Source organism: Atractosteus spatula, chromosome 23 (assembly GCF_055471065.1).
Source record: "Atractosteus spatula isolate fAtrSpa1 chromosome 23, fAtrSpa1.hap1, whole genome shotgun sequence".
Lineage (NCBI taxonomy): Eukaryota > Metazoa > Chordata > Actinopteri > Semionotiformes > Lepisosteidae > Atractosteus > Atractosteus spatula.
In genome coordinates this window covers 17,264,399-17,291,434 of record NC_142728.1, presented here as the reverse complement: position 1 = coordinate 17,291,434, position 27,036 = coordinate 17,264,399, and the positions used below count along the sequence as shown (strand labels likewise).

Genomic DNA, 27,036 nt, shown 5'->3' with positions numbered 1-27,036 from the left:
CTGGGGTGGCGGCGTTGCCACCATGCTGGACACACCTGTGGCCAGGAGCTCCCTCACTGAGGTACAGAACAGCTGAACGCACCGTGAGGAGAGCAGAAGCGCTGCAGCACGCTTCTCACAATGACATCTCAGCACAGAGCTGCAGCTCAGTGCAAACATACTGTTCACACCTTTACATTCTCACTCTTCATGGACTCCATGTGCCGCAGTACAACAACCCTACAGAACGATCTCTGCGAGAGAAAAGGTACGCAGCTCAGGGGCCGGGCCTGTCCTGGCTGTGGACAGGAATGGCCCAGCAGAATCGCCGCTCAAACAATTTGTTAATTTTTTTTTAAATAGCTTTCCCGCACTTTTCGGTGAAGCCCCTGAGACTTTTTGGAATGAGAAGAGAAACATGTTGTCTGCAGCCTTCCAGGCCCACATCTGGACAGTCCTGGATTCACTGAACAAGTTACAGGCCAAAGCTAAGTGGGTTACTGTATTTGTAACCTTGTCAACTGAAGATGAATTTACGAAGTGCTGCATTTTTCACCCACTGATAGGGAAAGTGAGCCGGTATCAGATCATCATGAGACGGGTTAGTTTCACTTACTGATGTCTTGTTGCCACAGTAATTCTGCTCAGTACGAGAGGAACCGCAGGTTCAGACATGTGGTGTCTGTGCTTGGATGAGGAGCCAGTGGTGCAAAGCTACAGTCTCTGGGATTATGACTGAATCCCTATAAAAGGAGATGACCTATTGGTTCCATTGGCACAGGCTAAACTCATCAAGCCAGAGACCCACCTGAAACCCGTCTGCCCTGAGCTCGCCCCGTCTGCCCCAGCCTGAATGCCCGGATCAGCCTCGTATCCGCAACACACTGAAGCAGGTCAGACCCCAGGGAGACCTCAGGCTTACGACACCCTCTAAAAATCGCACCAGTGAAGTTCCCACTCGGAAGAAGGGAGAAGAAAAGACTGCACACCGCTGCCATGGAAACACACAACACCGAGAAACATGTTTTACAACCGAATCAATCAAATTTGTCGCTTCCCCTTTCAGCAGAAGATTTACTTGGAGCTAGTATTGAGTGGACAATGTATTCCAGAAACAATGAAGTCAATTATCACCATTAATACAAAGGAACAAGTAAAGGTTCATTCCATGCTGAAAAGAGAAGAAAAGAAACAACTATTCGGCTACGGAGCCTTCTTCAGGTGTCAATGAATACAAGTACACAAGTGAACAATTAATGCAGGGATGCCAGATGGCTAATTGGTTCACTCTAGGTGGAGGTATCTAACTGTACCATCACTCACACAGGCCTGACATTCAAGCAACAATGCAGACGGCAAAAGGGACATTAAAGTAAGTCCAGTCCTTAGGTCAAATGAGTTCATTTTGCCAATGTATAGAGGTATCACATCCTTAGTCATGAAAGACCGAAACGGCGCCGTTCCCCAGCTGATCTCGGGATGTGCCTGCCGTGCTCTGCAACGAGCGCCCAGGGAACAGTGAGGAAACGGCAAAACATGACAGAGGAATGCAGGGGAACGCACTTCACAAGCCTGCTGCTCTCTGCTGAGGGCGGCACACGGAGCTGCTGAGCTCTTCCTCGGCTCCCCTGTCCGGGGGCTTCCCTGCCAAGCCCCCCAAGACAGTGGTGTCACACGCCCGCTCAGCCCTGGCTGCCGTGACATCACCGTGCCCCGCGCTGCTGCTGCTGCTGCTGCTGCAGCTGGCTGGTCAGGCGGCAAACAGCTGTGGCGGCAGGAGGGGAGGAGGGGGGCCGGGGGGCTGGAGCCGGTGTCTTTGTGCCAGGGGGAGGGGAAGGGGAGGACTCAGCCGCAGCTCGGCTGCTTGCTCAGACTGTGCGCTGGAGCTCTTTTCTAGCAGGCGAGTGCGCTGCTAGAGGGAAAGAAAAAAAGAAAACAAGAGGAAGGTGGGGGGGGGGGGACTCTGCAGCTCAAAAAAGACTGACTCTCCGAGCTGTGGAGCAGAAGTGATGGACTCTGCGCCAGGAGGCCAGCAAGCCGCAGCTCCAGGGCTCTGTACAGCAGCACACTGCTGAAGGCTGGCCATGCAGCAACATTGAAGAGCCACATCTTTCGGCAAACTCCAGCAAAGAGAAATACACAGCACGTTTAGGACATTTTAGAGTATTTATCTACTGATCTATTCCCAGAAGAAAAGAACAAGGCTTCCCTTCATGCCTGCAGGATCATAGAGCGGTCACAGAGATTCGAGTCGTCTCTGGGGCTGCATCCAGAGCCCGTGTGGGTGTCCAGGGTCTGAAGGCTTCGGACAGCTGACCACCACCAGCAGCGGCGGCAGGCAGACAGAGGAAGAGCGAATTCCAGGATCAGCCTCCACCACTGGGATGACATTTTTCCCTGAGGCTTTTCGGACAGTACTGGAAGGACAGCAGAGGATCTAAAGGGAAAACTTATCTGGTAAGGACAATTCAGCTCCTGCGGAGCAAAGAGCTTCACTTTCAGATGAGTGCCTTGTGCCTTTAAAAATCAGCTGTGGCAACAGAGCCCTGCTTATCACACAGCATGCTTCTGAGTTAAACTTCAAAGCTGAACTGCCTGTTTGAGCATTACAAAGTTTTATCTCTTATTGCTTATAACTGATTGCTTTTTGCTTACATTATCATGTTACTTTTTATACATTGTTATTATAATATAGCCATTCATGCTGGACTGTGGAATTAGTCTCTATTGGGAACCCCAGCGTTCACATACAAATCGGAATCTACAGTGAAAAGTTTATTATCTCAAGCAATTTCCTTTAGCCACAGGCAAAACGATTGAACTCGGCTGTAGAATCTGGGTTTTGCCGAGTGGATCATGAGGCTTTCACTGCAGTGTGTGAAGTGCAAACCGGGATACTCGTTAGGTCAGTCCATGTTCATCCCGAGAATTCCCAGTGGCACGGAAAGGAAAGACAAGAGGCTGCCACCCGAGAGTCTGGGCACACAGCAGTGTGAGCCTTCAGCTCCAGGCGTTCACCCAGGCCTGAGCACTAGCCACTACAGCACAGCGCAGGGGAAAACTGACAATACGCGTCTCGTATCCCATTCCGAATGTGGAGACATATTTTAGTTCAGAAAGTATTCAAGTATCAAATAGGACTTAAACAGAAACCATGATATGGGCAATCTTAGATAGGTCTTCACCTTCTAACAACAATGATTTCTCCACACATAAGCAGCAACAGTAAAAAACTATTTTCATCTGACCAGGCAGGAAGATGCCACAGTGCAGGATAACGCTCTCCCGTATCGCAGGAAACAGGCGAAGCCGGAGCGGCAGGAGAAAGAGGCTGCTGAATCTCAGCTTTGTTTCGGCTGCCAGCGCAGTCTGGACAAGCAGGGTCTGAGAGTGGATGTCTGAGCTTATAGAAAACAATCCCTGCACCACGCAGGGGGCTGCATGCTTCTAATAAGACGCATATGACTGACACTGGGCAGGGGATTAGGGCAGAATCTCGCTTGGCCAACAAATCACTTCGTTTTAATATCTGCGTAAAAGAAAGAGTACTAAACTAAGCCCTCAAAAACACCCCGAGACAGTCAAAACAAAACGGACAAGATAATTGGAATTCTTTTCTTGCTTAAAACATTTCCTATTTAGACACATGAACAACCCCCAACAAGCTAATTCCTCCTTATTCCATGTGTCCTGGGAAAGCAGACATTTCCCTGAAGTTTCATCAGCTCTGGACACAGAGGAGCTGTGAAACACTTCCTCTGGCATTAAAACTACAACAGCAGCAGAGGTGTCAAGAAAACCATAAATAAGCTGTGAAAGGTGTAACGAAACTGCCATCTGTGCCCACAGTCGCCAGTAGAGTTCAGAACCCAACAATGACCCACAGACGGCAGCTCACAGCTCCAACCAAGCAGCCCACAGGCACAGCTAAGCTGAAAGTCCGAAATAAATATCTGGGAAGCAATCTACAGAAAATGCAAGGGCTATAAATAAAAACATCATCCTATACTGAAGAAACTACTGTTGTTGATGTTTCTGATTTTATTAGGACGGGTAGTACTTATTATCATTAATATTAATGGGGCTTACTAATGTTCACAACCGCCTGCGATAAAAGCTACAGAAGATGAGAAAAGCAGGGGTAAATAATGCATGACTAGGGGAGATTACTGCTGGGAACATGCGTGACTTTAAAAGCTTTACAGCAGTATTCCAGTCCAGCTACTGTACATCACCCAGCTCTGGCAGCGGCATGCTTTCAACATGATTAACAGAAAAGACAGCTCATGGTACTGACGGCTCCCAGGCTCCGGAAAACCGCGCACATATTACTGCTCAGTACATTTACGTTCATTCTGTCCAAAATTCCCTACACAGGCACAGATCAGAGGCCTGCCCTGCTCTCCGCCCACTCTCTCTATTCAGGTCTGGGGATGAGAAGCGGCGTGCACTTAGCCAGCCTGTTGCAGGGCTCACTCTAATGAGGTGCCCAGGAATGCGAGGAATGCCAGGCTAGCACCGAAAAACGAGCCGAGGTGCTGTGGGCGGCCCGCACAGGCACAGCCGGAGTCACCGGGCGTGCACTCCTAATTGCCGTGTTTAGGCTGGAGACTCGACACCACGACAAGGTGTCATACAAGCCCGGGCACACTCGTAGGATTGGGTAGGATTTACAGGTTGTTAAACGTAAGTCAGCGAAAATCCTGGTATCTTTTTTTCATATACCGGACTACAATAGGCAAGTCTGCAAATTTTGCTCATAATGCTGAAATGCATTTACTCCCACTTTCCTTCAGAAGGAGAGCTTGAGACGTCTCCCCCAGGACTGCAGCAGCCTAGCACTACAGACTACAAACGGCAGACCAGATTACTCTCTCTCTCCGAGGCCTGAGCGCCTCAGCCCCCCCTCGCAGCCGCGTACTGCCTGTCAATGTCGATCATGTCAGGGCCGGCGTGAGACCAGTATACCCTTCTGGGCCTGGGAGTGTGCAGAGCTCTCCTTGTTGAAACGCACTGACATGGGCTTTATCCAGAGGGGATACATGTGCCAGCCTCTAGCCAATGTGGGCTGCTGTATGGAAATGCACACACATTTTCCACGGAGGGGGAGGAGACTCCAGGCCATATCCCAGTCTCTCGGGGCTTTAGCAATTTTACACAAAATCGCCTTCAGACAATGTCTTTACTGTTGCGCAAGAGGAAAGTATGGTTTCTCCCAATGAGAGACTATCTTATGATGATACAGTGGCTCCTCATCGCCCCCCCCTGGGGGCAGCCCTTTGGTATCTGGACATCAGACACTTTTTGTTAATTCTTTCTGTGCCTTATATTACAATTTTGTAGCCATTGCCTGTGAAAAGAAGTATAAAAAATGCAAACCCTTACACACTGCTTCTGTTTTCAGAGCAGTGTGTACTGTATTGCGAAAGCCTGATCTAAGAGTTCTCAGCCCTAAAAGAGAGGTTTTCCTGCAGATTCCCCCGGCCCTTCCCTTCATTTCTTCAACTGAAACAGAAGACAGGGCTCAAGAGGAAACCACGATTACGTTTTCAAAAACATGTTTCTTTGTAAAAGACCTTGGTTTTTTGTCCTAGTACAAAACTGGAGAGCTCTCCCGAGCACTGTAAGCTCTCCCACAGCACGCAGAGCAGAAGTGTTGCTCTTCGCTCTCGTCTCGCCCGACATGCGACTGCACTGCTCTGGCCCCCACCAGGGGTGCCAGGGCCCCGAAAGGGCCACGCTCGGTGTTGGGGCTGCAGGAAGGGGCCGCTCAGCAGAGCGCTGTAGAAATGGAGCTTTGGTGTTCGTGCAGCTCGAACCCCAGCACAACTCAACTGCTAAACACAAAACCCCTCTGTGCCTGAGCACGACCTGACTGACGATTTTAAATTGCGTTAATAAGAATTTTGACGCCGTTGTTAATTAAAATGGCTTTAATCAACAATAGTGTTGTTACCGTTTTTTCTTGATGTCGTCTCAAAAGAACCTTTTAAAAACGAAGGGGTTCTTGCAGGCAATCGAATGAGTCAATGTAGAGTCACAGAGAAACAGCGGGCTGAAGAAAACCTTCTGTGCAGCTACCACAATATTAAAATCTCCTGTAGCGTGTCATACACAGACATTTCCACCGGTTTAAAGTTATTCAGTGCTCCTTGCTTACTGCTTGCCTGCCAGAGCCCTGGGCACATGGGCAGCTCTCCAAGGGAACAGCAGACCAGTCTGCACTGACTGCTGCCGAGAGACTTGCAGACAGAACCGTGCATTTCTGCACTCCAGGTCTGCACTGCCAGCCACCGAGGAGATCCACAGAAACAAGAAAAAAATCCAGATCATACCGACTGCATGTCCTTGTGCTTCATCCTAAATTCATTGCTGGAGATCAAGCCAGGGTGAATTATGCAATTCCCTAATCCTTAAAAAATGAAGAAAGCACTCTTAATTCCTCCCTCATCGGCAGGCTCGTGTTTCCTCAGGGAAGATGGAAACCCAAACAAACGGGCCCAGAGTTACAGGATCTCTGATCTAAGACCTGGAATCGGACTGCAGGCCCCATGTGAGGGACAATGTCACGAAGAATGGGCAGCAGAACCAGAACTGGGATTCCATTGTAGACGCACACACTCCCTCTTCCAGCAGGGCTGCTGGAAGCACGCATGACACAGTGCTGATTGTTGCTATGAGGCGAAGCCCCCACTCTGGATGCCGGGCTGCTGCTGGGCTAGCACTGGGACGGACGGCTGGCGGAGGGGGGGCTTTCGCACGGGAGGTGGCGCCCAGAACAGAAGGGGGGCTGCGGTTCTTGTTCGATCAACAGGACGCATCAGACAGAGCCGCAGAGGTGCTGAGGGGGCTGCACTGCTCTGCCCCTCACAGCTGGTCTGAATTAGGGAGCCCCCTAGGTTGTTGGTGGGGGGCATGTCATCATTACACAGTCCCAGTTTTATTTTTCCTTCCCCTTCCAAGAGCATAACATCCCATAAAACCGTTGCCTGCGGCTGACTTCCTAATAAAGCACCCACTCTTTGAAATTCTTCTGAAAACAAGCACGGCGACCTGCGTCTTTTATCCCCAGCAACGCTCTGCTTGGTCAGCAGGGATTCGAGGAGCCGTGACGCACGGGCCCGGCGTGGCAGCGACGTGGACGAGCGGAGCCTGTCCTGCTGCGCGCTCCCGGGGCAGCGCGTTAGGAGCTCTCCCTGGGGCACGTCCAGGGGTCTCATCTCCACAAACACAGGACCAAATCAGTGAGTCCAGCACTCAGACTAGCGCCTGCACTGAGGACGAGCAACTAGAGACAAGAGAAAGCCAGTGTGGACACAAAGGCAAGGACTCAGACCCCCTTAGCTGGACTGCTATTGCGAGAGCGATGATGGGGTGGAGGGAGGGGTGCAGAACAACCAAACTCGGGAGGAGTGTTCGGTATCCTGGGGGTGGCATTTAATTAGAATTGGGCGATCAACCTAGATACAACCTGGTAATTACCTTCTGCTTCTAGAACAGGAAGAACAGACGATTGGTGTAGGACAAAAGCACTCAGGAGACGGCGGTAATGTGGTGGCATCACAACGTGTGTGTGTCTGTAGCCGAGAGCAATCCCAGGATACACTGGGGCACATGGAGCTCTTGCTTCACTGCTTGGAACTTCGACAAACAGCTCCATTAGGCTGAAAATATACTCACTAAAAAATGACAAGCAGAAGAATGTCGGTGTAATGAGGTTTCCTGCTGGAGATTCCCGGTGTTTCCAAGCCATTATTTAACATTCCATTCAAGGGCCGTGCTACTTTCCGTTACTCTTTTTTTCCCCCCAAGATCCCGCTTATCAAAACATTTTCACAACTGTTTCTCTTGAGAATATTCCAAAACAAAGCTCGGTGTTTTTCACGTTGCATTTTTTTTTTTACTTCACACGAAACGTTTCTCTTCCTTCGGTCTTGTGCCGTGCTGCACGTTCACAGTAAAAGCGACCAATAAATCACAGAGGAGCGTCCAGAGACCGCGCCGGCCTGCAGTCGCTTCAGACTTTCCATTCGCAGTGACGTCAGAGACTTACAGCACGAAGCAGATATGAGATGGCGCCTCAGGAAGACGGCCCCCAAGGAGGAACACCAGGTGGCTGCGTGCGGAGTCTGAAATGAGGCCGAGAGCACTGAAACAGCTGAACGTGTGCAAACCTTCTGTGTGTTTCAGAACCCTCTGCTGACAGAGGCCTGCGTTGTAGAGACAAGTTCCAACCCGTCGGCTTTTGCTCCTCCAGATAACAAGTGCGCAACAGATTGCATGACTGAAAATAAAGACCCATGGAGGACAAATGTCTCAACGGGAAAACAAACACAGATGCTGGAGCGGGAGAAGATCGGGGTGACTCATCGGAGGCGAATGCTGCTCCCTGCATCCCGGAACCGGACAGGGGTAGTGCAGGAAGTCGGGACCGCCAAATTAATAAATAATGCCAATATTTCAATTCGCCACTGTGTAAGGAGCTCATATATCTTATGTTTAATTTCAATAAGTTTCAGAGAATTTATGAAAACATCTACTTTTGTCTCTATTTTATCTCGGCAACATTGGTTGCACAGATGGATGGAGAACATTAGCAATTAGACCTAGGTTTTAAAATATTAAAGAATAAACTTAAATTAAAACTGACATATCTTTCAAGACACTGAGAGTAAGAGACTATTTTGCAAGATTTACGACCCAATTTAAAAAAGCTGGGTGGTGAATCCCAAGTGATGATATATTTTAATATCAGATAGCAGATCTGCTTCCCTGCCCCTGGAAAGGCTGCATCAAATCACAGAACAGCAGACAACCCTACTGTCACAGACAGAAGTGAGGACTTTCACTTGATTACTAGTTATTTTTTTAACAAAGAAGTTCAAGTGGGTAGCTGCGTCACCATGAATGCTAAAAGGGAAAGAACAGAACCACAGATGACAGATGACAGACGTGTACAGTATGTGTGGTTGACACCTGAATAAGGCTCCACAGCCGAAATGTTGCATCCGTTTACTTTCCCTTTGGGCACGGAATAAACCTTTACTTGTTCACTTTCTAACAAAGCAGACTGAAAAACAGCTAGACGCACTGAAACTGTAGTATCTTTCCTGGGCTAAAGCAAAGCTCCAGAGAGGACAGATGCCCACAAGGGGGAGGGACACCACAACCACAGAGAGGCCAGCAGGTTGTAAGGAAACCGAGTCTCGGGGCACACTGCTGCCACAGCACGGCCGCTCCGTTGCAGCGGCCATATTGAAACAAGATGTGCCGGGCTCTCCGTCTGCACGTCAGGACAGTCCACCAGGAGAGCAGCCTCCTGCTCAAGCCACGTGACTTGGGAAGCCCAGCCGTCCTGCAGCGCGATCAGGACCGTGCCAGGTCCTCCCCCTTCCAGAGAAAAGCCGACTGAAATTATTCTGCCGGGGCGACACAAGTTGAAAGCAGAGCCTTTATCTGAGGAGCCAGCAGGGTCATTTCTGTGCCCCTGCTATAGATAAGCACTTAGACAGATACACAGTGTGCACACCAGAGCCATCCAGACATCAAGCACAATACAAAGGTTTCCTGTATCTTTGCGGATTGCAAAAAAACGTGCCGTAGGTTTTGCCACGGGTATGTTCATTAAACCCGCCCCTCAGGGGAGGCCGGGTTTAATGGACCAGGGCTCTCACAGCGACCCCTGCGGCCGCCCAGGTGCTGAGCCTGATGAGCCCAACGGGAGAGGTTGGTAAGGTAAAGGGAAAACATGACGCAATGGCCAGGCAGACTAAATGCACCGCAGAAGCAGGGCTAGACCGGGGGATGTCCTCTCGAGTCAAACTTGTTACCCTTGTTACCCTGCCGATTAATAACGCAACTCCTCTCCTTGTCTTTCCTTTCCTTGCAGGCAAACAGCAATACGGGAGCCACTGCCGCCTGGACAAGCACTCACACGAATGCTCACGCAGGCACGCACACGCGCCATGAGGCTCCCAGCTGTGGTCATCCTTGTCCTGCTGTGGACAGACTCAGGAGCTCAAGCAGGCCAAACGCAGGAGTTCGAGACCAGCGAGGACGGGGATCTCCTGTACACCCGGAGGCACAAGCGAGCCCCTGCCTCTGAGCCCGAGCCCCAGGACAAGTGCTCTTACACCTTCATCGTGCCGCAGCAGAAGGTGACGGGCGCCATCTGCGTCAACTCCAAGGAGCCGGATGCGGTGCTGGAGAACCGCGTGAACAAGCAGGAGCTGGAGCTGCTGAACAGCGAGCTGCTGAAGCAGAAGAGGCAGATCGAGACCCTGCAGCAGCTGGTGGAGGTGGACGGGGGCATCGTCAACGAGGTCAAACTGCTGCGCAAGGAGAGCCGCAACATGAACTCCCGCGTGACTCAGCTCTACATGCAGCTCCTGCACGAGATCATCCGCAAGAGGGACAACGCCCTAGAGCTCTCGCAGCTGGAGAACAAGATCCTCAACCAGACCTCCGAGATGCTGCAGCTCACCAACCGCTACAAGGACCTGGAGCACAAATACCAGCACCTGGCCTCGCTGGCCAACAACCAGTCCATCCTCATCGCGCAGCTGGAGGAGCACTGCCAGAGGATGCCCATCACCATCCGCCCTATCCCCCAGCCGCCCCCCTCCCAACCCAACAAGCACTACCAGCCGCCCACCTACACCCGCATCACCAACCAGATCACCAACGAGATCCAGGGAGACCAGAACCTCAAGGCCCTGCCGCCCCCACTGCCCACCATGCCCAGCGTCACACACAGCCCCTCCACTACCAACAAGCCCTCCGGTAAGAGCTGCTTCCCCATGTGGGCGCCGGCACTTTCTCTCTTGTCTTCTGCGTGGCGATACGGCACGGCTGTCCTTGGCTCCTCTGTTGACAGTGTTTGTTGAGTGCTTCACAAGTGACATGGGGAAATCTGGTGAAAGGCCATAAGTGATGCAAGTCTAATTAAGAAACGCGGTTTGCTTTGTGCCAGAATGACGTTACATGGTGCAGCACAGAAAATACAAGGCTCCAGTATCCCCTCCGTGGGAGCGGTAAGATAGAAGAAGGGGCCAGTTCCCCTCAAGAGAGGAGAGAGGAGGAGACCAGCTGCCAAGATTTAGCCGAGTTTTTTTACAATTCTTTTTAATGGGGCACATAATTAAAGGCTTAAGGAATCCCAAGCTACAGCCAGTGTTGTATAAATATTATGTTGTTTAAAGTTTCTTGTTCAAAAACAAAGCTGTCACTGTGATCTGCAAAGGAGGTCCCAGACAGCTATTACGAGCATCGTGCCATGTCCTTTCACACGCACAAGCGCAGATGACTCAGTCCTGGCTCTACAGCCTGCCTAGCGTGTGGACTGCCAGCAGGGGCACAGCAATAGTTTACAGTGCCTGTCTATGTGAACGGCTGTAATGATTCTGCAGTGCTACAGTCGGAGTGATTATAAGGCCACACCTGTACAGCCGATGGTACACATGGAGGAGCGAGGAGACAGCAGTAAGTGAATGTTGCAGGAGGAAGGAGAATGAGCGTGACGATAGAGAGTCAGGCAGTTCCTGTACGTGATGTTGAGGCTGGAGGGAGTATCGCTAACAGGCTGCATGAGTGTCATTATGGCCGTACTGAAAAAACTGGTTATTGCCAAACCTGGGCCTGTTAAAATGGCTTCTTAATGGGTCACAGTTCTCAGAGTGATGTAATGGCTCAGTAATGGCAACCACGTGCCGTATGAAAGGGCTTTTGTAAAGAGGTTTTCGACCCCTCTGAAATGGTTCGGTAAAGGCATACCTGTGTGCAAAGGGAACGATGACAGGGATTGCTACTTCCTAGGAGGTACAACCTCGGTATGGAGAACAAGCCAGCACATAGAGGGCTAATTCTTCTTCAGCTTTTATTGAAATATCCGTTCTGCTAGCTGTCTTTTAATTGGAATGTGGTCTGAAAATATAGGATCTGCCCCATCTAAAAATGTATCTTTCCTTTTAGGAAGAGAAAAGTATTTGGTTGGTTCTAGCGAGTATGAATAAATTAGTTTTAAAATGAACAGAAAAAACAAGCAAACAGAAAAACAGCAAAAAAAAGATAAAAGCAACAAAAATTAAAAGAAACAAAATGTTTCCTTCCTTCACCTGTTAAAATGTTTCTGTAGCAGATAAAGTGCACCGCTGAAGGCAAACGACTCTTTTTGTCGTACAGTACTTATCCAGCTCGCACTTCAAAGCCACAGAGCAATTTAGTTTGCTTCTGATAAATCCCACCGGCTGGGAAAACGAGAGCAAGAGCTGTCAAGGCGCCTGTGGAAAGGCCTGGGCAGGACGCCTGTGCAAATACCGAGGAGTGCGAAAATATTTATTAACCCCGGGAGGGAGTTCATCCACATCGCGGGAAGCAAGTGTTTAAATACATTGCTGGCTTTGTACAAGGGCTTCAGCATGAGAACTCAGACTGAAGAACAATGAGAAAATAACACTTCCCAAGGGCTGTCCTGTTACCCCCCAGTGCTGCTCGACCACGGCCAGGAGCGAAGGGGCTCTGTCCAGGGCAACTCAGCGAGTCCTCCGCCCACAGCACACAGGCAGGCTGAGGTACAAGTAATTATTTAATCAGCAATGATAACACTAATCACCTATTAATTACCGTAATAATAGTAATGATATATGATTAGTATAACAGTAACTAGCCATATCAATAATAGTAATTGATCGCCATGAAGCACTCGTTACCCTCTCTGCATTTTCAAACACATTTTTCCGAGACCAGCTGACGCACAGCCCTGCGGAGTCGAGGGCCCTGTCCCAGGAGCACGATTCCCAGCGCTTCCTGCAGGGACCTGGAGACCGTGGCCCACATGTCAGGGGCTGATTACAGCCCACAAGCCCACCCTTCACCCGCCCCTCCCCATGGCAAACACCCGTCCGATGTGGAGTCGAGTCCTGGGGCACTTCTGGGGTTTCTGCCTACGTGACAAATGAGGCAAAAGGTCAAATCTGCAGAGTGATTCAGGACACAAAGGGGTGGGTCTCATGCAGGTTTACCCAGGCCCTGCTTATTCTGCCTTTTGTTTAACCCTGAATAAAACTTCAGCAGGAGGCTGAAGACTAGACAGAGGCTATATGGAACAGCTCTCTAGGAGCAGGAGATCGGACGGTGTTTGTACGTTCAGTAAGGATACATTTTTAATGCCGGTTACAGTCACCAGCAGCATCCATGGTTTAGAGAGAAATCTTAAGCGCTGCAGTATCTTCCACTGGCTCCGATAGTGTGGAGAGGGTGTTTTTAGGAATAAAACCAAAGGAGAAACGCACATGGTCATTAGAGAAGCACTCTTGTTAAACATCGGGAGCCTCTCACAGCACTGGGAACGACGGGAGGAGAGCTCGTTAGACACTGTCAGTCGGATGACAAGGAAGCAACATCCCCCCAGCTGCTGAAGGACGAGCACCACCTGTCCCGTGGGCAAGGCTCCAGTTCAGCAGGAAAAGCTCCATTAATGGATACGGAAAATTTGGGAGCCAGAAGCCTGATCTAGGTTTTTATATGGCCGCTGTGAGCACAGTAATGAAAATAAAACTGAATCACACAGGGGCAGAGCACAGTTATAATTCGGTGAGTGTGTGAGAGACCGAAAGATGAAATACTCAGAAGTGTGATCTTTATGCAGCAGAGAAGATGCCTCGTCCGTCCCGTTGCAGGTCTTTGCGTTATAAAAGGTATTGTTCTCCCAGGGACACTCACAGTGGTTGGCAAACCGACCACCGGAGGGAAGAAAGCAATATGAATTAAGGAAACCACAACCCATGAAGGGTTCAGTACATTATGTTTCTAGCCTGTAACAATGAAAAGCCGAATCAAGCTTTAAGATTCAAGATTGCAACAGCTTTCGCCTGAAAATACTGCTGCAAATAACACTTACAGATAAAATATACTGTATATTTGCCATGAGCTGTGTCTGTGTCAAACAGGGTCTGAGTTAGCACAGTCAGAGACCCAGGACCATCCAGGGAAATAGTACAGTTTATCTGAAAAGCACTTTTATCAGCAATGCGGAACCTGGCTAACATCAACAAGATTGCTGGCTGGGGTCGCAGGAGGAGACAGACGCCTCCTACTTAACATCTTTAATAACTCTGCTGAAATAAAATAATTAAAATCCGCTCCATCTTTCCCACTGTGCCCGTGCTTGTCCCTCTTTATCTGTTTCAGTATTGTGCTGTATCTATTCCAGCCTGGCCTTCTCTCTCTCTCTCCCACTTCATCTGTTTAACATTCTCTTCTGCAGCTGCAATCTCTCTGCTCAGTCAGAATGGTCCTTGTCTAACGTTCGATGTTCCCAACTTCCTTGTCTTTGTGTCGCTGTCTCTATATTTTCCGGTCTTGTTCTCTGCACTTGTCTTTGTCACTCAGTGTGATTTTCACTCCCTGCATCTGTCTCTGTCACTCTGCTCGGTCTCTTCCTCTTCCCTCCCTCCTCAGCACCAGTTACACATTCACCAGGGGGCAGGAGTAACCTGAACGACCTTAGATGGGAGTCATGTTGTCTAATCAAAGCAAGTCAAATGGTTGCTATCCGTCAAACCTCAGGTTTGCAGTAAGAGAGCAGTTAATATACTGGGAATGAAGGGAACAATCAGGATATCAGTAGTCCCAAATGTAGAGCAGAATTATCAGGTAGTTCCCTGCACACAAAAGCCAATAACTTTTACCAGCATTTATAGTGGTGGTCTGTGTAAACACTACTAACCAGCCTGCAAGACAAACAGCTGTTTGTAGAAACAGGAGATACACACACCTGCTGGGATCCCTGATAAGCTCTTCAGACTACTTCAGACAGGTGCTTGTACAGCTCTATAAGAAACTATTTCTTTCTTATTTCCGGAGATTGATTACATGTCCTGTTTTGAAAGACAGCCCTGCTTCGGGGCCAAAGACTGAGAGGGCTGCGCCGCACTAAAGCACAAGTGTGTGGAACAGAAACAATTACAGCTGCACCGCAGTACACACTGACCCTAATCTTCCACATGTGACGCAGGAAGCAGAAGAAAAATGCCGGCCTGGGTATTTTTAACACCATCTAAAGTTTTGGATCTAAAAAATCATCAATGCCTGCTAATTCATGAGGTGAGAAAAATTCCAGCCCTTTAGCAAGGAAAGAAAACATTCTAGCAGCCATCCTAGGCCTGGTATTTTCTCACACTTTGAGACAAACTCATGATTTCAAAGTGAGGAAACAAGAGCAGAAAGGCTGCATCTCACCTGAGACGCTGATCGGTGCCTGAGGCAGGGCAGAGTCTGCAGCCCTTGTGGCCAACAGTCCCATGCCCAGAGAAACCCCCTCCACCCCACACTGCCGTACAAGGATAAGTACATAGTGAATAAATCCTCTCTTGCTCCCTACCGTCCTGATTCGGATTGTCAGTTCGGCAGGAGCGCAGGAGGGCTGAGGATGCTGCCACCGTCCTGCCCCTGGCAGTGCCACAGCCTCTTCCCACATCACAGCCTCATCAGGCCCGAGGGGAGAGGCGAGGCGGCTCTCCTTACCGCCATGGCCATCTCACGGATGCCCAGCAGCACTCAGCCAGCTGCGTGCCTCAAGAGACACAGCCTGGACTCGAACCGGCACCCCCTGGACTTCACATCACTGCGCAGAGAAAGAGCTCTGACCCTGCTAGGCACCAGTTCATTGATGAAAATTCTGCCTTTCAACTTCTTTCAAGCAAATGTCTTTAGATCCATTTTACACATTTACTTAATTAAAGAGAACACCTGTTGGACTGCTAGATTTATTCCTCTAGCATACACCGACTCCTGAGGCCAGAACTTGAATGGTCTGTAAATTTAGGAGTCAGGCTGGCGCTGATCAAAGCTGCCGGTGAGTCTCGGTTAGAGGCCTCAATTCAAACCCCTTTTACATGAGAGCTCACAGTTCTGTTTTTTTTTCCAGTATTCCTTACTTTATGAATTTTTCCAACATCAACTCATTCTGCGTACTTACATTTTGTACTCTTGTTTCATTTACTGTCCATCATTTTTCTAGTACTTATATTGTAAAGAATACTTAACGAGTACTTCCTTTTAAAGAATTGGTTCAGATTACTTAGTGGCAGGACTGGCATGACATTTGAGGATATATGATCGGGGCTGATATAGTTTAAAAACGTAACTCAGTATTACCATATGCAAAAAAAAAAACTATGCTGTATGAGAAAAAAAGAAACCAATATCTGACTGTCTGAAAAATCCAAGAGGATGGAAGTCTTGTGTTTGAATTTCCAGTGCTGTTATCCATGAATCCTATAACTCACAGTCCGTTCAGTCACAGCTGGAGAGCCCTGTCCTCTCCAGACGGTTAGTCATTATAACAACAAGACAAGTCAATGTAGCAGGTTAATGTGGCAGGAAAAGAACGAACAGGCTCAATCCAGAGGAAATTAGAGCAAAAAAATAAGCAAGATGAAGTAATCACGCTCCAGATGAAAAATCCTTAAAATCAGCGTCTCTGGCTGCACACTTCCAGTAGACATCAGACCCGTCTTGTTCTCAACAAGTAGGAATGAAACACCACATCGCTGTCAGAAGCTACGGCACGTTCAGAGAGCAGGGCACATGGATTCCAGTGCGATCTGAGCAGACCAAGAGGGCAGAAAGGCATTACAGCCGGGTGGAAAGAGCTCATGGGCAGACGCTTAGAGCCCTGAAGCAAATCCCAGAACGACACAGCTGCCAAACCTCCCCCGATTCTCTGGCAAACACTATTACTAAAAGAGCCCTTGATTAAGCAGTGGCATGCTGATATACAGACAGGACTGAGGTCTCGGATTCCCTGATCCTCACTATCCTGGAGACTTCTGGAACTCCTAGTAACTCAGTTTCTAATGACTCTTAATTGCACCAATTGTCAGCATGGGTAGATTTCCTAAAACACTTGCAGATTTTGATATGAAATCTTGAGTGTTACTTAAAAAAAATCACATCCGTCTTAAAATCCTCAGGTCCATTAAAAGCTGAAACCAATGAAAATGGGTCTGACTGAGCTGGAAAGGAGCCGGAATGGAAACCCAAAGGCACAGGGATCAAGGACCAGGAAGCCCTAAACACGTATCAGCAATTGCAAAGTCCTCTGCCTGCAATGTCTAGCCCTGGGGTTTTATATTACTCTTTTTAATGCGCACACATTCAATGATATTAACAAAGCTAAAAACCTACATGCCTGCCACTGTCCTTCAGAGCCTTAAACGACCTGCTAAGCCTTCTGCAGCTGCTGCGATATCGAGCTACCAGCACTCTCTCCTCCTGGACCACTGCTTTCCTTGGCTCTGCGGCCAGCTGCAATTTCCCTCTCTAGGGCTGGAGCCAAAGTCAATTCCAGCCTTGCACTCCGGAGGCTTCCAGCAGAAGCAGCAGGTCCCACCGGCCATAGATCTTAATCCTGGCCCTTCAGTTGGCCCGGACTGCCCCCCTTCCTCGGGACTGTATTTCAATATCCCCAGCATAGCAGGAGAGCCAGGGCAGCCCAGTAGACTCATCCATAACAATTTAAACATTTCCTCCATGAGAAAAGGTGTGAATTTCAGCACCAGGGAGCTCAGCCCGCAGCGTTTTATTGTGAGAAGGAAGCAGCTCAGAGGCACCGTCGTCGGGTCCCAGTAAGAGATTATGTCTCCCCAAGATTAAAGAGGTCCTGACAAGCCCAGTGAGAACACCCCGTGTCTGTGGAGGTAAATCTGTTCGCAAAAGTACAGGGAAAATGTTTGCACGTCTCATCAAAACCTTTCTGGCATCTCCTGGGCTGCAGGCATAAAACTTTTAGCACAGTGCGTAGTCAGCTGTTACTTACTAACAGAAATGGTGTTTATTTCAGAGAACTTCTAAAACACGTCAGAGGGATTAAACTGACATCTTATTTGTTCTTGTTTACTCTTTCTCTTTCTGGTTGGTAAAAGCAAACAGCTTTATATTCTAGTTTACAAAACAGCTGTGCAAAATCAGAAACTATGTTCTTTGCTTTTAAAGGCCAAGACCAAGAAAGCCTTTTGTTTTATAGTCTGGTCTGCACAGGAACGGCACAAAGCCAGGCTCAGGGACCTTTGAAGTGGGAAACCGAGATGGCCAGACAAGACAGAGGGGGCCCTCGAGTTCCTCCCCCACAGCAATCACGCCTGCCCCGGGAGGGGATTGTGGGCCAGGAGGAACGAGGAACGAGGGGTGAAGCGCTGGGTGCTCTTATGGCCCCAATCCCCTGTCCAGCTGCCCCAGTGCTGTGTGGTGTCACATGCTTCTGCACAGTGACCTCTGGAGGTGGCTTTACTGCCCCCGCAGGCTTCTAGCTGAGGGGTAATCCTGCAACATGCTCTTTCTATGACCCATGTCATTATGGCTTGAAGGTTTGCCCCCCATTGCGCTGTTTGTCCCGAGAGGTAAGTTTCCATCCTGACCTCTTGACTGTTGCCCGCAGGGCCCTGGAAGGACTGCCTGCAGGCCCTGGAGGACGGCCACGACACCAGCGGCATGTACCTGGTGAAGCCGGAGAATGCCAACCGGCTCATGCAGGTGTGGTGCGACCAGAGGCACGACCCTGGGGGCTGGACCGTCATCCAGAGGAGGCAGGACGGCTCCGTCAACTTCTTCCGCAACTGGGAGATCTACAAGGTACCGTCCCGCGGGGCCGCGGCCAGGGCGCGCAGATCCCTGCTCTTACTGACGTGCTCGGAAAACACCAAGCCGTCCAGAGCAACGAACACTGAAACCCCTCTCTAACCCCTCTTATTTTAAAGACCGGAACCAGCTCGTCCTCGTATTCACTTAATTAGAAGGGAATTAATACATGAATCAACAGTAGAGAGAAGTACAGCCTTTCACTGGATTCAGATATACCTTATAACTGCAACACTACCGCTATAGATGAGATTGTACAGCACTCCAACAAGGTACACGTTCTCGAGTCGCACAGTAACAGCAGACATCTTCATGGGCAGCACTTAAAGAAATTGACTTTTGCTGCATCAAGTATTGTATGAAGTAACATTCTCTGCTATTTTCCAGAACAACATGGAACTGGAATTAAATTACTGTACAGCTAAATGTGATAATTAAGAACAGTTAATCATCCCTTTTGGAACATACAGTATTAGTCTTTTCTGCTTGAGAGTAAGGGCACAGGTAGATGGCACATTTACAGGAACTAGCCTAGTCGAAGCTGCACTCTAACTGTTCAGTAAATCGCCAACACCTCTGAGAGTGACCTCCCGCACTGACCCGACCGCGCAATGACCTCTGCAGTAGCTCACTTCTATGAAGGGCCAAGTGGAAACCGTTAAGGCTGCTGAAATGGCCTCTGCAGCTGTCAGAGGAGGGGTCTCTGGCCTTGCTGGGTAGGTAACATCCCACCAACTGTCACCCAGGTCAGTAGTACAGAGTCTTGATGAAGCCAATCAATTACACACCCAGTCAAGAGAAGCTGAGAAGGAGCAACATTTCAAAAGGGTAATAAAACCCACATGTCCGGAGGAACACGAGTCAAGAAAGCATCACCTTTTAATGTAATTCAGTCAACCTGCAGTCTCTCCGGCAGTCACTGCAGTTCAACCGGCATCAGAGTTAACACACCAATCCCAGTCATTCCAAACTAGATTATCAGGGAGCTGGGGGGAATAAAGTCCTGTAGCTGATCCATGTAGAACAGTGCTAGTCTGCATCTTATTCCACTGAGGAACACTCGGAGAACAAGTGAAGGAAAATTCATCCACGCCTGCCCTCCTTCCCTGATACTGGCCACAGATGCTCAACTGTGCTTTGTACTCCTAGTACAGAAATCCCACTTTTCCTGCATGATTACTTCCTGGTCCCAAATAACAAGTTATTCTATATGCAAACTATGATTCTTTATTTAGAAACAAGCTCTAAAAAAAGATCATAAAAAGCAGTGTGCACTGGCCTGATGACAAGCTGTGGATGAAGAACTGCACAAACATACAGTACAGGGAAGTGAATGATAGCAGGCCTCCCCTCATCTCTGTAGTCCATCTGCTCTGCGTTTGTGTATGCCATGAGTGAGAGCCTAAATGATATATGATAAAAGCACCAAGTCAAAGACTTGTAAGCATAAAATTTACATCTCTGAATGACATAGAAAGCCGGCAGACAGCTTGCAAAAGCCTTGTTTTAATTCCAGCCATGATTACGGAATGAAAGGCTTTCAGGCCCTTGACAATACACCTTAAAACAGGGGGGAGACGCAAATTACAATTCTACAGCAGGCAGAGAGCGGCTCGCACTGATTCAAACCACATGTGCCATAATGAAAGCCATTATGGGAAGCAGCAGAGATGCATCATGTCCTGCAATTATGTCTCAGTCTGCCTTGGGGTTTTACAAACCAGGTATGTCAAGTGGTTGGAAGAAGGACTGGAATCCAGCATTTGAAACAAGGCTGTCCCCTAATTTTTGAAATGATAAAGATATCATTTGTTATGCCACTTGTCTTTGTCAATGACAGCTCTTCTGAGTTCAATGTGGGCTCATTCTTTGCAGCAGATGATTGTGAATTAACTGTTTTAAGATGACTTGGGGCAACCAATCTGCCAGTCAAAAAAGCAAGCAACAAAGAATCTGTTTCCCTTAATAAATGAAGCATTAACTCAGTTTCAGCTAAGCATGCCATCACCTACAACATCCACATAAGAAATGGAATGCAGTCCACTTTATTACAGTTCTTTTTCAAAGGAGAACCCTAGGGTTTGTGGGTTAAAGAAAAATCTTTAAGTTTCCTCTCTCGTCTGGCTCAGTAATTTCCCTAGTGAGGCAGAAACCCCCAGCAGGATCGAGTGTTTTTATGGTGCTCTTTCAACAATCAACATCTAATTAACAGGGTCAATTTGATCCATTTAAGCAAACAATGAGCTCAGCAAGGCAATTAAGTATTCAGGTACAAGGAAAAGCAGAAACCCCCTGAAGTCCTCTGTGCTAAGGAGTCATATATCGGAATTAGAATAACGAGACACTCACCAGAGCCGTGACGGCGTTTGCTTTCACAGCAAGGCTTCGGCAACATCGACGGGGAGTACTGGCTGGGCCTGGAGAACATCTACTGGCTGACCAACCAGGGCAACTACAAGCTCCTGGTGACGCTGGAGGACTGGTCCGGCCGTAAGGTGTTTGCGGAGTACGCCAGCTTCCGGGTGGAGTCCGAGGCAGAGTACTACAAGCTGAGGGTGGGCCGCTACCACGGCAACGCGGGGGACTCCCTCACCTGGCACAACGGGAAGCAGTTCACCACCCTGGACAGAGACCACGACGTCTACACAGGTAAGCGAGGCCGATGCTCCCTGCCCACAGCTACTTTCACACCAAGCCCGGCGCCTGGCCCGCAGCCCCGTCACGAGCTCCTAAATCTCTGCTCAACCAAGAGGCTCTGCTCGGCAGCCGACAACGGAAAACACGTCGCCAAGTCCCTGCCTTTGGAAACTGCGACTGAGCTCGCGTTAAGCTGATCACTTCAACAGAGCGAAAGTTACGGAAAAAATGTCTCTGAACCTTCAGAGCACTGCATGATCATCACTTCCTCTTATTTCTGGAGGTCTAGGTCCAGTTGTAAGATTTATTTTAGGCTGAATTTTTCTTGTATTCTTACGAACCACAAACCACTGATCTGGAACTCGGCAGGTTTAGAAACACTCAGGCTCACACCTTACAGGACACAGCTGCATGTTCTGGACCCAAGCCCGGGTTGTCATGCTCCGCGCCCTCTCTGAAAGGGGTTTGGCAGACTGGCTCCAGCTGTAGCAGGTATCACCCTAGTGACATTGGAATGGCAATATGGCAGAAGACGGCCTCCTGGCCGCCCTTGATCTGCTGTCGATAAGCAGACTATACAGCAAACTGCTGCTGTTCAAAGCCTGTTACTCGCACATTACTTCCCTTTAGTATTATGTGACACAGAAGCCTTCAACACAGCCTTCTAGTAATTACTGATTTGTCTGACATTTATCCCAGGCACAGGGGCCTCTGTGAGACTAATACATTAAAATCATGGGTCAATGCATATGTCACATAAAAGCAGCATTTATGGGCAATTGTGTCCTTACAACATGAATGACTGACTGGCACAATTGCCCGAGAGGCAGCACTGCCACCAGTCTGCCCTGAAACTCTTCCCATAAGTGCTCTACACTTCACCACTCAGCAGGGCATGCTCCCTAATGCGGCTCTTCGAGCTGTAAACAACAGCACAAAGAACCCACATTTTAAAAAATGAACAAAAACACTTTAACAGGGACTCCAGGGTGTCGGAGCCCTGTTGCCCTCGCGGGCAGAGCCCGGCTCTGTGGCGGTGGCGGTGCGTGGATTGCACAGCGTGGCGCCGCAGTGCCCCGACGAGGCTGGCGAGTGAGAAGGTCTGTATTTGCCTGCAGGGAACTGTGCCCACTACCAGAAGGGAGGGTGGTGGTACAACGCCTGCGCCCACTCCAACCTGAACGGCGTGTGGTACCGGGGCGGGCACTACCGCAGCCGCTACCAGGACGGCGTCTACTGGGCCGAGTTCAGAGGGGGCGCCTACTCGCTGAAGAAGGTGGTGATGATGATCCGGCCCAACCCCAACACCTTCCATTAAAAACCACACCATCTACAAAGCACACGCGCGTGGACACCAGGAACTACAGCTTCTCTCTTCCTAGCGATGTCCTGCCTGTTCACTTGTTTCTCAGAAAAGTGCAATTTTACAGCGTTTCGTTTTCTGTTGTATGTTCTTGTGTACGTGTTTATGTTCTGCAAGTATCTAGATGATCACCAGTGGAAACACAATTCACATGCCAGGCTCATGAAGACAGCTGGAGCCCTCTCTCTGCGCTCCAAAGGGTTCAGACCAGCCCAGCAGAATTCCTAGCGGGAGTGAGTTCCCAGAGGGAAGGAGACTGAGCTTCTGTGCCACTGGGAGATTCTGCTACTGTGCAGAAGAACACTTCAAACCAGCTCAGCGCCGAAGAGCACTAAAAGACTTCCTTTGTTTCCATTTGCATTTTTTCAAACTTTGGGTCCCACACAACGATTCATGCAGCACTCCTGCAGTGATAAGTGAGAATGTGAAGCTGTCTATTTACATCTGCAGTCCAATACAACACTACAGCTCAAACCAAAAAAAAAAAGGGTGAAGACCCCAGCGACGTTTCAGCCAGTTTGTGACGGAACATCGGGGAAAAGGAAACTCTGGCATCCAGTTAGATCAGCAGTAGTGACCCAACGATGTTAGCTCCAAGTCCTGATCTGTATAATAATGCTTAAATATATTTTTTTAAAAAGACACAGGAACATGTATCCAGTGATATCATGTAAAACATTCATAGGAAGTTAGCTTGACTGCTTAAATCAAACAAACGTCCTGTTTAAGCGGAAGCTTTGGCTATTCATTTGGTATGAGCAAAGTTTTTGTAACATTTCCTGAGACACGCTTCTGCCAGGTGCATCCACAGCACAGAATGTGAACTGATGTCAGGGGAGCAGCACAGGGCTGCTCGGCAGTGCCAGGGGCAGGGCTGGGATTAGTGCTCCAGCGCTCAGCTCCCACTGAAAACAGCACCTCCTAGGTCTTTCCAGGTCCCTGCAGACTCCTGGTAAACACCAGTGAGGGACTCCCAGCTCCTCCGGTTGGCAGTGAACCTCCTGCACTTCCCTGCGGAGCTCAGTGTCCAGAGGTGGCGGGCCTGGCGGGTGGGCGGACCAGAGGAGCACTTCCTCCTGTTCCCCCCATGTGCGTACAGGGGGCGCCACTGTGGCGGTCCTGGATTCCACATTGCATGTGTATACAGTGTAATCAAAACCATTAGTAGGTCACTTTAAAAAAAAAAGATTAAGAAGACATCACTCAGATCCCTAAATACAGCCCAGTTACACAGCTTTAGGTCATTACTACACAGCATCAAACACACAGGAATGGCTCACTGAAGGTCTTGAACTCTGTTTTTCCATGACTCAGTCATGGTAGTGCTTTCCAAGAGGGGTTTAATCTGCAGATGCATTTTCATTCTGATGTTTAAAGAAATGACAAACTGTTCATAAACCATCAATATCCTGATGAGGGACAGAAAAAGGCAGACAGGAGGGGACTGCGGTAGAAAAATTTCAGCTCTCCCAAAGCACCAGCTGAAAGAACTGAGAAAACCACAAGATGCCAAGTACAGTTCTAACCACGTTCCTCCAGCTGCTGTTTAGTCTTTGAGCAGCTGACTATGATTAATTAGAAAGAGGGGGATGATCTTCACATACTGGACTACACTTCCTTGCCCCCTAAATCTGTGTGATTGACAAAACAAGTCTATCATGACAGGTGCAAAATAGCTCCCTGCTTCACTTCCTCATAAAAAGACAACAAGGACACCCAGCAGCTCTGTCACCCAGCAAGCCCTTCCAGCCAGGGGGCTGGAGACCCACAGAGGCCTGGCGACAAACTGTGTGCACCATGTAGTCATAAAGGGGACGACTTGCTTCAAAGGCAAGTGAATAAATACAGGTGGAAATTTAAATTAAGAACAGTACTGAGATAGATATAATTTCATTAACATGATGTATAGAATAGATCGTCTATCTCATTGTGGTCCCTACACCGAGCATTCCTGAAGTGGGTCTTTCGAATTTCCGGACACACGGAGGGTGTTTGGGTGAATGAGAGCCGCAGATCTCCCCCTGCTCTGCATACAAAGGCTCTGTGTGGAGATGAGAAGCATCACCACCGGTACTGCCTGTTAACAGGAACTCCAGCAGCCGAGCTCCTCAGTTCAGGGCCGTCTAAGGGTGCACCTTGGGCTTCATCGTCTTGCTGACAGAGTTAATAAAACCCCCCAAGTCATCCATTAGAGTCTTACAAAATTTAGGTTCAGCTTCCTTAAACTCACATGAGCCCTTGGAAGACCCACTATATCAGCTTTTATTTCAGAGTTGAAAATCCCCTTTAATGATTATTTTTTTATTCCATAACCTTGAGTATCTGTCATGAACAGCAGTGTACTGTATGTACAGTATAAATTAATCGTAGGTTACATGAGAGAGATATTACCTGTCTTTTCTGTACATAGGAAGTCACCTTATTAAAATATTTTTGTAATATAATGTATCATTCTCCCATGTATGGCCGATCTGTTACAATAAACTTCATGTACAGCTACAAGGTTCTCTCGAGAGCTTCGTCTCGCAAAGCAGCCGATGCGACAGGTCAAATGAAGCACGAGCAAACAGGAGCACAGTCCGGGGATCACACACGCCAGAAACATACAGATCAATTGACTCCCTGTACCAGTGCCACCTCTGTACTGCAGCACAGCCACGCCGAAACCCAGCCTGACACACCTGTAATGGGTTATGGGTCAGCCTGCCTCTAGCTCCCAGTCTCTCCCTGCCTTGAGGAAGGGGCCAACGCTGGCAATTCACACATAGGCACCACAGATTCCTTTAACACACAACACAGAGACCTGTATCTGAATACGCACTGAGAGATGTGGACACATACGGCTTTTTTAAGAGCAGCTGTGCACTGCTCAGTTTCTGAAAGCTGAGGTTGTGCTGCCTGAGCTCTAGCAGAGGCTGGGACATGCCTGTGAGCTGAGCTCATGGCTGGCCTGAAGACTGAGCCCAGGCTCACCGTCCCTCAGACAGGCCTTGGCTCCCCAGAGAGCAGCCAGCAGCCAGGCGGCTGACCCACAGCAGTCACAGAACCAAACGCCAGGATGCACGACACTGTGTTAAGTCAGGTACGCTGAGTCTTGAACAGGGTCCCCATTAAACACACTTCAATGTACCTGGAATCCCCTGTCCCATTCAGACAACATATTAGAGACCATTTTTCACATAACAAATTACACAATACAAAATGTATATAATATATTAATATATTATAATATACATAAAATAAGGAGTACAAAACACTCTCAGTTAATAGTTAAGATAGCTGCACTGTTTTAACACTGAAAAAATATTTTTGTCTTAAAAAAAAACACCACCACTTCAGAAAAACAAAAGCAAATGCAGAAATATTTGAGAAACACATCAAAGGAGGAAGATTTGGGTTTTTTTAACTAAAAAAAAAGATGAAAAAAATTCTATAATACATCCCCCACCAGCATAAGATGTGGTTCTTCTGTTATGACGGGAGAAGACTTCTGTCGTGTTTGTTTCTCAGCAGGGAAAATGGACAATTTCCCAATAGGATTTACAGTAAAAAGGATGTCTGCTACAAATCCGTCAGCTTACAGCCGTATTGTACAATGCCGGGAGTGAAATTCCTGCTCTAGACCACTGAATGTGCACAACCTGTGCATGCTTATACAGTAGATGTGTTTCTGAGTACAATAATGTACAGCACACAACAATGCATGTCTGTGAGACAGTGGAATTAAGACACAGATGGTGGACTCCCAGAACAGAGTTTTAGATGACAGGGTAATTACCACTGGTTTGTAACAAACCAAAAATGATCCATCTAACACTGGTCCTCAGCCTAGTCAGTATCCCTGCTTCCGGGATTTCAAACGCTGAGGCAGCAAATGGAATATGACAGTCTGCAGACTGCAGACATGTCTATATTCTGAAAGCAGCATCTCCCTCTGCTCCCTTCAGACTTCAGAGTCTCTCAGTGAAGTTTCAGAGGAGAGTTTCTGTGAAGAAGTTGCGCCCCTCCCCCCTTTCAAAGCGGCAGTCTGCACTTAGATCCTCCACAACGCAGCCTGACAGAAAGAAATTTCTGACAGTCAGAAATTTAGGAAGACAAGGCACAGGTCGAACACGTTACACTGGTGAAAACTGCAGTCCCATGCACTCAGACACAAACCCTGACTACGCAAAGTATCAGATGGTAATCAAGGAAGCAGTAATTGTGTCTGCCTGTGTCGTAATTGCAATACTACAATCAGAAGAATGAAAATAAGTTTTGCCTTATTTCTTGAGTAAGTGAACTTTCTGGTTTCTTATCTGGATGTTTCAAGCGCAGGTCTGTCAACAGCCCATTCGTCTACAGATGCATGGCAGGAACAGGATCTTACACGTTCTGGACTCTGGAGAAAAAGCCTGAGAACTGTTTCTTAAACACAGTAG

The 27,036-nt window shown here is 48.5% G+C and overlaps 2 protein-coding genes across 2 annotated transcripts in view; one reads left to right on the top strand and one right to left on the bottom strand.

Annotated features, from left to right (window-relative positions):
• The window catches only part of ralgps1 (Ral GEF with PH domain and SH3 binding motif 1), a 148,985-nt gene that overhangs the window by 58,257 nt on the left and 63,692 nt on the right, over positions 1 to 27,036 (bottom strand). The gene's annotated exons all lie outside the window — the stretch shown is intronic.
• On the top strand, positions 1,905 to 25,114 carry angptl2b (angiopoietin like 2b). Its single transcript, XM_088940663.1, has 5 exons — positions 1,905 to 2,436; positions 9,869 to 10,761; positions 18,416 to 18,609; positions 20,994 to 21,264; positions 22,371 to 25,114. Exons 2-5 carry the CDS (start codon positions 9,918 to 9,920, stop codon positions 22,568 to 22,570), a joined length of 1,509 nt encoding a protein of 502 aa, XP_088796789.1. The 5' UTR covers positions 1,905 to 2,436; positions 9,869 to 9,917; the 3' UTR covers positions 22,571 to 25,114.

Coding starts and splice junctions, on each gene's coding strand:
- angptl2b (XM_088940663.1), top strand. CDS start 9,918: ATGCTCACGCAGGCACGCACACGCGCCATGAGGCTCCCAGCTGTGGTC. Junction 18,610..20,993: donor GCAACTGGGAGATCTACAAG/GTACCGTCCCGC, acceptor TTGCTTTCACAG/CAAGGCTTCGGCAACATCGA. Junction 21,265..22,370: donor AGACCACGACGTCTACACAG/GTAAGCGAGGCC, acceptor ATTTGCCTGCAG/GGAACTGTGCCCACTACCAG.